The 12,083-nt window shown below is 44.4% G+C and overlaps 1 protein-coding gene across 1 annotated transcript; it reads right to left on the minus strand.

The window, feature by feature from the left end:
• Nucleotides 1-352: 352 nt before the first annotated feature.
• herpud1 (homocysteine-inducible, endoplasmic reticulum stress-inducible, ubiquitin-like domain member 1) lies at nt 353-12,029 on the minus strand. Its single transcript, XM_003439522.5, has 8 exons — nt 11,619-12,029; nt 10,553-10,630; nt 7,543-7,620; nt 6,655-6,809; nt 5,555-5,665; nt 5,096-5,461; nt 2,190-2,319; nt 353-1,967 (listed from the first exon to the last, which is right to left on the minus strand). The coding sequence occupies exons 1-8, from the start codon at nt 11,769-11,771 to the stop codon at nt 1,794-1,796; spliced, it is 1,245 nt and encodes a 414-aa protein (XP_003439570.1). The 5' UTR covers nt 11,772-12,029; the 3' UTR covers nt 353-1,793.
• Nucleotides 12,030-12,083: the final 54 nt, after the last annotated feature.

The raw sequence follows: 12,083 nt of genomic DNA on the forward strand, positions 1-12,083 counted from the left end.
CAGGAGGCTTACACGCCTTAGACACGGGCAGGAAACTTTTAGAGACCAGCCAAACTTTGCATTGGCCTGTTTTTAACTAGTGGATTCTACTTTGTATGAATTATTTGCATTTGGCTTAAGATAACCTGCAAATATAATTGTTAGCTCGCTGTGCTCAGCCTATAATTTCAATGTATTTGTACTGTGACTGTGCCTGCAGGCAGCACATGCAGGGGGGGGACTGTATAGTTTACTAAAGGTCACAACATTAACACGTGTTCTGCAGGGACTTGAGCCTCAGTATGTTTAAACGTGCGGTCATCAAACTCAAACACAAACATTAGAAGAAACAAATCCACACGATAAGGAATCATTAAAGTTAAGAATATTTATTGCATCCATTATTGGAAAACACAGTTCAGCATTCATCCTTTTGTAATGGAAAGATGTTTAAACATGACATTTCCAATCACACACTGTGACCCACGAGCGACCGTCGTCCCCTCACAGGGAACCGGAGTGCTAACACGCGGGGCTTAAGCGCTAAGCAAACTAGACTGGATTACAGGAAGGGCTGTGACCTTTAACCTCTTTGCTAAAAGCTGCTTCTTTTCAGAGGCATTGTTATGATATTAACATCTGCTTGTTCTCTGCTGAGGACCAAAGAAAAAACCCAAAACAAGCACAGCTGATAAACTGAGAACAGATGGGAGGCTTGAGTAGGGCAGGTACAGCAGGAACGTACCACATTTCAGTTTCACATCAAGTCACACTTTAAAATGAAACTTTGTCCAGTCTCTGACAATAAAAACAGTTATGAGCCCACTCGGCATTAATAGAAATCACAACCTCTCTTTGCATAAGATACATGTTATAAAGTGCTTCGTGTACATACAATAGAATTACAAAACTTATTTTTAAACTACACCGCCATCACTGTTTTACAGATTGATTTTAAATTGTATTTGGTCACAGTTGCCACTCACTGAAAGGGAAAAGCCCCCCAAAAATAACATGAGGAGTAAAGTGTCGTTTCCACTTCTGTTAATGTGGATGTTTGGACAAACCTGCAGCTAGTTTCTGATTAACTATAACGAGTGTAAGAAAGCAAATAAAGGTCCCAAAATATATGAATAACCGAAATCCTTTATATTTATATCCTTGTCTGATAATTTTGAGCACCCTGATTTTAAAGAATTCAATGAAAAGATAAGTTTAGCCGCTTTTGGAGGAGGCGAACATTTCAGTCCGTCTGAGTGTTACAGACACCCGTGCACCCACGCGTCCTCGGATGAGCCGAATACTGATTCATGGAGCCGGACCATGCGGTGACCGCAGCGTGAGACATGATTTTAAATCAGAAGGCATGTGGATGTAAACGTCGTTACATGAAGAGCGTTTTAGGCACAACAGTTTCAGCTTTCAGGAGGATTATCGGCACCTCCCGCTGCCACTTTGTGCTTAATGGACAAAAGGAGGGAACGATCAGGGTGGGGGCTGGTGGCAGGCAGTGGATGTATGTGGTCAGGTCAGCTGGGATCCTGTTGGAGGATTTATTAATATATTTTCAGGTCTTGCATCTTTTGATTCTGTCCAAATTTTTTGCAGTTCTTGGGAATCGTGCTGGTGTGGTTTGCTTCCTGCTCACTTGAAAAATCAAAGTCACACAGGAACTCAGAGCACTGAGGTGCAGCGCTCTGTCTGTGTCCATTTATTATTCGGTAAACGCCTTCCACCCACGCTTCAAGAAACATCTCCAGAGATGACAGAAGAGCAGGAACTGTCTGCATCAGTCCTCCGTCCCAGATGTTCAGTTAGGCCACAGCCTGAGGGACCTCAGGTACCAGGGAGGAGAAGAAGGTTTTGAAAAAAACCCAGGCCGTCCACATGACGGACACTCTGTGAGGAGGCACCAACACCGCTGTCATCGCTCCCTCTGATCCTTCAGCTGCTGGTTCGTCCTGCTGTCTGTCGGTGTGCTCACCAGCCTGAGGAGACACACACACACACACACACACACACATGAGCCTGCAGCACTACAGCAAACATCCAGGCCTGTGTGCAGGTTAGAGACTCAACCTGACCCTGGTCCCTCTGCTAGCTCATTTCAAAAACATACTCTTCAGTCTTTCCTCAGTGTGCAGCATTTAGCTGGAGTTTCATCAAACATAAGAAAGGTGGACAAGAGAGAAAAATGATGAGTTTCTTACTGGATTCAGGTTTGGGTTCCTGTTCTGGTTCTGCTGGTTCTGCTGGTTCTGCTGGTTCTCGCGGGGCTGCAGCTGGTTGGGTTCTGGGACCTGCACTCTCCTTCTGAAGGGAAACCAGCCGACGGTGTGTCTGGAAAACAAGGCAGGAAATACAGGGTTTACAAGGAAAAGCTAACTATCCAAGGGGTGTTACAACCCTGAAACACGCTCCAAAGGCTTGTGATGTCACATCGTGGTCGGATCTTCCTGCACCGTGATGTCCCCATGGAGCTGCCAGTGCCTGGTTTCAGCACGCTAGTCTCCATCAATTTGCTGGATCAAGAGCTCAGGCCTGTGGCAAAACAAAACTTCTTACCCCCCATTTTCTGCTCCCTGTGGTTAAGGAGAACTGCTGCACCACCAAAACACCAGTTAGATAAATCTGAAAGTGAACACTAGGGGTCAGCAGCGGGCAGCTGGGTACAGCACAGGGCTCGAAAACACGATCTCACAGAACTCGATACGAGTTATTTATTGAGAAAAACTTAATGTCAGATCAGATTTCTGCTTAAGATGAGAAGCTGAAGACATTACACAAGACATTTAAGCACTTAACAAAGTTGTCATGGCAACAAAGCAACGTGAGTGCTGGTCTAGAGCCTCGCCGAGCTGCTAAATGCTCCACTCAGTTTACCAGGTGGACACGTGTGGATGACAAATACAGTAATAATTGTTACTTAAACCTACTCTCAAAAATATTTGATCAATTTTTAAGATGAAATATTGATTAAAGCAGCTGTAACTGCCATAAAAATTGAGACATCACCATCACATCGCCTTGTAATTGGAAGGTTGCCGGATCGAGCCCCGGCTTGGGCAGTCTCGGTCGTTGTGTCCTTGGGCAAGGCACTTCACCCGTTGCCTACTGGTGGTGGTCAGAGGGGCCGGTGGCCCCAGTGTCCGGCAGCCTCGCCTCTGTCAGTGCGCCCCAGGGTGGCTGTGGCTACAATGTAGCTTGCCATCACCAGTGTGTGAATGTGTGTGTGAATGGGTGGATGACAGGTTGTGTAAAGCGCTATACAAATACAGGCCATTTATCATAAATGAGCCCAAACAAAACTAAAACAGCAGAGCAGCTCCATTTGTCTGTTTCTCTCTTTTTTCCAAAAACTAAAAAGTGATTAGAACCTGTAACTGCAGGTGATGCTTTCAGTCAACCTTCAGCTGAGTGCTGACACCTGTGAACTCATTTGTGAGGATTTAAAGTCTACCATCATGATTAAAAGTAAAAAAAACAAAACAGAACTGAGCTGTAGAGCAGACTGATGGAGGCCATCAGTCAGCAAGAGGGAAGTGGGCCGAGGGCTGAGCAGCACGGCTGATGATGACAGCGTGATCTCCTCCCTCCAGTCTCAATAAGAGTGTAAGCACGACAAGCAGCTAACCCTTCAAACTAAGCCTTCGGCGAGCGCTCCTTTCTTTAACAGCTTCCAGAGTTTTAAGATTTAAAGAAAAACTTTTTAAAGGAAGTGAGTCAGCACATCCTGCCAACACGGCCGATAGATGTCAACAGCAACTCGTATGCGTCACGATGGCTATCAGTGCAGCCATCATTAATGAAATCACTCGACTTTAAGTCAGCAGTACACAGCTGAGCCTGGAAACTCCCTCCTTCTCAGAGAGATGCAAATATTTCAAAGCTTATTGCAGTAAAAATGATTGTGTGGCAGCTCGCAGCATGAGGAAGTACTGCGGTCTAAGCTTTTTCAGTAAGAGGAAGTTCAGGCTTTATTCAGTGGTTTAGACTCACTTAGGACACGAGTCAATACATATGAAGAAACCGAGTACTGACGGAAACATGACTGATATTCGTTGACCCAAAAGAGCAATAATGTTAAAAAAAGAAATGACACTTCATTTAACTCTGAACGTGTCTACCGTCAGATTATAGGTCTACCATCTGCAATTCTAATGCAGTTCCACTTTAACAGTAAATCATTGAAAAAGTTTATTTTATTCTGAGAGGTGACGGGTTTCAGATCACAATTTACATTATTTATAGCACAATATTTGTCTCCTTTCCTGCACAATACCAAGAAGTTGGCAAAGGGTAAGCCGCTCTATAATAAGGCTGCGCCTGAAAAGTACGGGATACTTGAGAAAGAAATAGTTTGTTTTTCCACTAAATTACCAAGAAATTAGTAACTGAAGCACCTGCAGTGCTTAATTTAAATATTCATTTGTTTTCTGTAGCAGTGGTAGAATAGTTAAGCTATATAGTTTATGTCTATATAGTTTATGTCTATATAGTTTATGTCTTGCATATTTCCACAACCATATCCATAATCACATACTGTGTATGCTACCGTTGTATATAGTGTATTATCTTACTTATTTTTTATTTGTTTATACTTTATTTGTATTTTTCCTTCTGATATCTGTACCTGAGCTGAGGTAACGCAAAAATTCCCCCGTCGTGGGATCAATAAAGTCTTATCTTATCTTAAAAATCTGACATTACTGCCTTATTTTAGTGTACATACCATTAAATATTAAGTGTAACCAAAGTGTTACCAAAACTGCTTTTACAGCAGCTCGAGTCTAATTTGTACAGGTCTGCTATACAAATAAATATAACAGAATACATCTTATATCAGTCTGTACAGGGATCTTTTTTTGTTCCCCTTGCTGGTGTAACAGGTTTAAAGGATCCATGTCCTGAAGGCGAGGCTCTGTGTATACACGCCCATCGGCTCCGTCTGTGAGTCAGACAGGCTGCTGGGCTTTAAAATGGGCGAAGTGTGTTGGTGTGCAATTCACCAAGAGACTCTAAAAAGGGAGAACTCAGAAAACCAGACTTTTGCTGAGCCCTCTGAGTTAAATCTAGTGATTACAGCAGCTCTCTGAACCCACAGCTGCACACTTACAGGTACATGAGGAGCAGGGTGCCCATCACCAGCAGGAAGCGGCTCAGGTTGGAGTTGAAGTACACGATCATCATCAGGACTCCGAATCTTGCAGCAGAGTACAACCAGTCCAGCCAATCGCGCTCCATGCCCTCCTCGTCCTCCACAACAGCTCCGCCCTGAGCGTTCATCCGCATGTTCTGGTTGGCCCCGGGGTTGATGAAAGCGCCATCCTGCACTGGATTCTGATTGGCTGGCAGGTTGTTGATGGGGTTCTGATCAGCTAGCGGGGCAGGGACGGGTACTTGGTGGGCGGGAACAGGAGGGTACTGGCCAATAGTTGGAGCTGTTGTGGGAATGCTGCCTGCTGCTGCTAAAGCTGCATGGCTGGTGGTGGGAAAGTGAGAATTAGAGAGTAGTCAGACAAACACAAGACGTGGCTGTGGGTGTAAAACCTTCAGTATGCGAAGTAGAACTCACTATTGCATATAATACTGTTGAGCGTAGACATGCTGGAGCCACAGCAGCTGCTGGGGGCTGTACAGGGAGTAGGTGGGAAAGGTTGGCTGGGTCATCAGAGGAGCTCCAGTCCTGCCGGGGACATGACACGAGACTGTTAATCTTTGCTTCTCTTTAGGAAACAGAAATCATTTTCTGACATCTGCAGTCGTTTATACATGAGAGAACATCTCTGTGCTGGGACTGCGTTTCCCTTCAGTCCCATACGTGGAGTGCAGCAGAAAGAGTCCCGTACAAAGCAGAGCAAGCACTGAGTGATGGTGGGTTGCAAAGCGGCCTGCAGATGCACAGCAACTGTAAACTAAAGCAGCTTCAATAAGATGAATAATATGAGATTTAGTAATTGTATGTGTAGAGCGGTGTCAGCGGAGCTCCGACTAACATCAGCTGATTTTTCAGCTATGCTTGATTATTTTCAGTCTTCTTGGTTCCAGGAACTACAGTCACCCATCTCTATGTGTTGGTGGTTACTTTTGAAAATTCAAAACACTTTGCTGTTTGCTGTGAGCTCCTGAAACAGTGATCTTTGATACTGGTTCCAGAGGTAGTACTCTGCACTGCTTAAATGAAATGAACTACAAATTATACCTTAATCCACCTTAAAAGCAGCTACATGCTTGCAATTTAAATACAGCCTGACACAGAAAACAGTGGCCACTCAGAAAGCACAACCTGCAAAGCACTGTGGGTTCTTCCATGTTCCGCATCTTTATCACGATTGGTGATTTTTTAAGTTCAGCTTTTGGGGGTTTTGTTGAATGTCGCTGACAAACAATAACAAAGATCGAGAAATCACATGATCAGGATTCAACTGTTCTTCAACTTTTAAAAGGTTAGTTTAACCGAAGGCCACTTGGTTTTGAAACTGGGATTCCCCCAGTGGGGAAGTGGAGAAGGGAAGTCAGCGATGGCTTACTGTACGGTGAGCAGTCATAGCTGTATTGTATTAAAGGTGAATAAAAAATGTTCAGTGGTTTGGCTGCATAGCGGTCATTCTCTCTGACAGTGCAAACACCGTTACAATGGATTAAAGCACACTGAAACACATGCTTGTTGCTTACATGGCAGCAGGAGGCCACACAGGAGTCTGTGGAGGAGACACTGGAGTCTGTGTGTGGGCTGGAGCTGCAGAGGTCGGCCTCCTCTGCCGCAGCTCTGGTGGGCTGGGAGTCTGGGCTGGCGTGGGCTGTGGACTGGAGGAATGTGGCTCTTTGGCCTGCAAAGGGAAGAAGAGTTTGATGTCATTTTTTCTGCAAAATAAAAACAAAAAAAATATAAAACAAAATAAAACAAAAAATCCCCAGCAAGAAACATCTGCTGAGACCTGTGTTATCTGATCTACCACATTTTGTTTCTGCAGCTTTGTTTCCGGCTTGGAAGTGTACTGAAAGTAATGCATGCCAGCTTTAGTGTCTGGGCTGACTTCTGGTAGATAACAGCTGAAGCAGAACAGTTTCACTACACAGCGGGGCAACAATAAGGGCGGAGGTGAAGAAGCACATCTGCAGTGCTCTAAATTTGACCAGAGTGTCTTGAGGTTACTTACAAAACCTCACACTGATTTCTTGATTGGAATTTGTCATCATCAGAGCCCAAACTAAGTCAGCCTGAAAATATCCTTGAAAATTCAACAAAACTTCCAAAATATTTAGAAAAGAATTTAAGGTGCAAACTACACTGTTGACCTCTGCCACGTATCATATCTGAGACACGAGGACGGTAACAGACCGCACACAAGGACGCTGTGTGTGAAACTAGCCTGTATGCAAATGTAGGGACACGAGGGCGACATGAAGCCAGCTGCTTTGTTTACAGGAGCTCAGAATTCAAATACCTCACCAACAGGAGTTTCACTGTGAACTCGCAGGTCTTTATAAAGCCAGCAGGACTGAAGCAACGTGCTGATGTTAGAGAAAAGTCACTGGGTGTTACTTCTAAAGTGTTCTCACCTTGGGTCTGGCTCCCAGTGGTCCCTGGGGAGGATTCCTAACAGCACACACCAGGTGCAGTGTGGGAATTGAGTCCGTCTGTGGAAGTGGAGGTAAAACAGTTAAACAACATGTGACATCCACCCAACATCCACCCAACACATACAGACTTGTGTCTGAATGAACCCCAATTAAACTTTGAGAACCTCAAAGGCTGCAAAATTAAACCAACGTATGAGCTCTGGAGGCCACTTAACGTCGTCTCTGTGTCGATCCCACAGACTCTGATTATGAAGCATGTTTACCGCCTGGTTTGAAAAATGTTTTGGCCTGCACTGACCGTGTCCTCCTTTATAACAACTCTGAGTGGGGTGAATTTTTTTAGAACCTGAACGTACGATTTGGGGCGTGGCCACGGTGACTTCTATAGAGATTGAAAATGTGACGTCATTCCGGGGTAAAACTGCAAAGGATTCTGGGAACACGTGACAAGTGGTACTAGTGCACGCAGGCTTTCACATGAAAAGTTACACAGCGATAAAAAGAAACACAAAAAATGGCAAGAAGCTGTTGTATTATTAACTGCAATAGCCGGTCGCATGACAGCCACGGGAAGCCGACGGGTAAAGAGATCGGTTGTTATCGGATTACGTCGTGGAAGAGAAATTGTTCAAGCTGTGTTTCCGAAGTAACAAAGACCCAGCGGGTGGCCTGGATCGCAGCCATTGGAAGACCAAATATAACGTCCCAGAACACTCCAGCTCACATGTTAGTCTGCTCCAAGCATTTCCACAAAGGTAAGTCTTCTGTTGTAGTTTTTACGTAATTTATCATAACATAATTGTTGATGTAAATAAGTCTTATATTGATTTGAATTGAATTCGTTGCGCTATGCTGCTTTGTTCACTGTGGCTTTGCGGGCTAATGTTTGTTGTGTTTTGTAGGAAAACCAGCCTACAAAATGCAGGAATGCGATCCAGACCGGGCACCTCTATCAGCCTGGGTCAGACCGAGTTTAAAGCTGCTACCACAGCCAGATTTGATCGGTTAAGAGAGCGAGCGATATCAAAACAGCCACGAAACGTCCTGCATATATGTGCCCAAGTGATGAATAACTATTTTCCAGTATGTTGTTTTGCAATGGTTTTTGAGGTTTTTTTGCATTGTTGATTTGTTTTTCACCGAAGCAGCTAATAAAGCATGATGGATTTTTACAATTTTGCCTCTTTCTGGTAAGATTCTATAATAGAATGAAACAATAATGCCAGTTATAAATAAAGACAATAAATTGAATGAATTACGAAACACTCATGTTATTTCTATTAGATCTGAAAATGTTGTGTAATACTACAACCTGAAACGACAAATAGATGCGTTGGCCTGTACAGGAGATAAAGGAAAAGAATGTAACAACAGCTGTGAAATGGAATAGTCCAAATCACCAAAGTAAACTGGACCTGGGCTTGTTGCAGGGATCTGAAGTTAATAAACATCTTGTGAGTGTCTGCACTCACACTTAGGACCATATAATAATAAATATGTCTGTGATGAAAGTTGGGCAGCACGCTGACGTCCTTACTCCGCTCTGTATGCTCGTACGGGTCTGACCCTTTCACTCCTTTGATTTTTTCCTCGTCCTTTTTTTTTGCCTTTTCGTCAAGTCTGTCTTTGTACGGACCTGCTGTGTTCTCCGTCGTTTTGTACATAACTGTTTTTGGGGCAAATAAAATGCAAGTAGGGATTAAAACCACAGAATAATGATTACCGGTGCTGGAAATACTAGCGCTTGATGCAGTATTTTGATTTTGTTGCCACGGGTACCCAACATGCAATGCGCGAAAGTCACGTCATCTGTCAATCTCTATTTGTGCCATATCAGGCAGATGATAAGGGTCTGCTAGCCTTCACCTATGCTAATTTAAGCCACTGAACTGAACCAACTTGTTTATGCTGTTGATGCTTCTGTGGAATCTTTTTCTCAGAAATAATGAAGCCATTATGTGCGACAGTGTCCAGGTTGTGACTTTTTCTTTTTGCATGCTTTTGCATGTGGCCTTTCACTGCAGTGTGTGTGTGTGTCTGATAACCAGTGACAAATGAAAGGAAAAAAAACTGCACTCTTGACCCTTACAGTGAGGGAAGCATGGCTCTGGTACGGTATGAAGCTCTTCTGCTGGGTTTGGGTCTACTCAGTGTAGCCAGTGGTTCTCAAACTGTGGATGACCATGGGAGGAAAAAAACTGAAACTATGCCAAATCAGTGATTTTTACAGAAAACAAACAAACAAAAAAAAGTCCACGGTTATTTTGTTTCGTTACAGTGGCATTGTGCTGTATACAACTGAAATTTCAGTTTATATCTCCATCTCACCCTATCCCTGGCCTCCTTCACTACAGCCATGAATCCTCACTGAGGTCCTTTTCTTTTCCTCCTACCTCGCAGCACCATCTTCATCATCCTTTGTCCAACAGATCTGCTATTGTCCCCCCTGAACGTGTCCAAACCATCTCAGCCTCAGCTCTCAACCTTCTCAGTCTGAGCTGTCCCTCTGTTGCACTCTTTTCTATAGTGGTTCCTCCCGGCTGCTCCCAACGCTGACAGACAGTAAGATGAGCTTTGTTTTGTTTTTCTACTTTATAATGAAGTGGGGACAGGCCCACAAAATCAAGGCCGCATAAGCTCCAAAGCTTGCGCGCAGGTTTTCTACAGCTCTATGCTGATTGGTTCACAGAATAAATGGCTGACAGCTCCTTTGTGCACGGTTGGTATTGTCTTACATCTATCATGCCTGCTCAGGCAGTATGAGCCTCTACTGGGATTCTTGAACAAAAAAACATGAAATAGTCTGTCCTAGTTTTTGTGGCACAGCCCTTTCACACGTCTCAGTAACTACTGTGTACTTCCTTATTCTCCTACAAGCAGCAGCGAGATAAAAGCAGCCCTTTTCCACCAGTTTGTCTCCAGCATAGTGGCACATAATCAGCTTGTGACATTTACCACTTGACATGAAAGCTCGTGCTGTCATACACACCTGTATGAAGAGTCCATTAATGTGCAGGTTATCAGGCAGCAGTTTGCCAGCGTAGATCAGCCTCTGGTCACTCACAGCCTGGAGACGAAACAAGAATAAAGTCAGTAACGGATCAGATCTCCTTGCTGCTTTGGGTTTGGTGGGGGAGCTTGTTTTTTTTAAGGTACTAAACTGAAACCATGAAATATGGCCAAAGTCGAGTAATTTGTTTACAGTAGATCACACAGACTTATAATTGACACCTGGAAATGATATCTAATTGTAGTAAAAAAACAACAACAACAAAAAAAAAGAATTCTTAGTATCAAAAGAAAGAATAAAGATGACACTTTATTCACTGCAGGTTCCAGGCTGCAGTAAATCATCTCTACGGTGCAATCTGAGACATATCAGGGGATGTCCCAATATTAAAGCTGAAAAAGTGTTTGTGTGCTGTGAGCCTACCACAGCACTGTTTTCATCAAAGAAGATGAAGACCCTCTCTGTCTCACCTCCCCTTTGATTTCGATGAGAACATTTCGTAACCAGAAACACATGGCCAAGTTCCCACAACATTTGGGTAAACAGACCGAAACCTGGCTCCTCATTTGAACATTTTCAGTCCACTGCCTGGCTACAGCTGCCATCACTACGCCTCCACTGAAGCGTAGATCCTTCTCTGCTCCCTGTCCAAAACTGATGTTTGACATGTGCAGCCCCCCTGCCCAAGACACACCTCTGGATGTGGTCTGAATAACACGAATGTTCCCGTGAAGTTGTACTTATTTCAGAGACATATCTACAGAGAGATACAAAAACACCTCCATCGTCTGTACCAAAACAACAGACAGACATAAACACGTGTTCACTGCAGGTGTGTCACTCAATCAGTTTATTAATTAAACAGAAAAAATGACGTGACTGCGAGCTCGAGCTCGTGTGACTCGCAGGCACGCTGTGCTGGTTTCGTGTGAGCGCGCGCATATACACGCGCGTGACCCGGGAAATGGCTGACAGCTCGTTTTTACTCTCATCACATTCCACAGCACAGCCGCGAATAGCTCCGCCGCTCTCTGTGTAAACTCACCGGTTTGGTCGGGTAGACAGCGGACAGGTGCGCTTTCAGCTCCTTTATGGTCCACTGCAGGCTCACTCCCTCGATGGTCCGGTCCTCCTGAGCCTGGTTGGGCGTCTTTATGATGAGAGTGATCGTCTTTTGTTCAGAATTTCCTGCATCCATTTTTACCGTCTGTCGGTTCGAGCTCCGGGTGTAATGGCGGTGTGTGAGCTAGAAAAACAGGATGTCTCCGTGACCCGCTGGACTCACTAACACGAAGAACGGCCGGGGGAAAGTGCGTTTTATGTTAAAGAGAAACTGCGGTGACCTGGGTGGATCTAGAAGTGTCTCCGCTGGTCCTCATACGGGACTTTAGAGGAGGAATGTTGTTTCCAAACACACTGTGGCCGCTCCTGATTGGCTACCGTCTGCTCGTGCTCAGACGTGGAGGTTTGCAGAATATTCACAGTTTGAGCATGCGCAGTTATTGATTAC

Source organism: Oreochromis niloticus, linkage group LG7 (genome assembly GCF_001858045.2).
Source record: "Oreochromis niloticus isolate F11D_XX linkage group LG7, O_niloticus_UMD_NMBU, whole genome shotgun sequence".
NCBI classification, from domain to species: Eukaryota; Metazoa; Chordata; class Actinopteri; order Cichliformes; family Cichlidae; genus Oreochromis; species Oreochromis niloticus.

What these genes read in the sequence shown, in the direction of transcription:
- herpud1 (XM_003439522.5), bottom strand. Translation starts at nt 11,771, where the DNA reads ATGGATGCAGGAAATTCTGAACAAAAGACGATCACTCTCATCATAAAG. An exon ending in ACCCTGCTCCTCATGTACCT is followed by an intron (nt 2,320 to 5,095) that starts GTAAGTGTGCAG and finishes CTTGTTTTCCAG; the next exon opens with ACACACCGTCGGCTGGTTTC. An exon ending in GGAACCCAAACCTGAATCCA is followed by an intron (nt 1,968 to 2,189) that starts GTAAGAAACTCA and finishes GTGTCTCCTCAG; the next exon opens with GCTGGTGAGCACACCGACAG.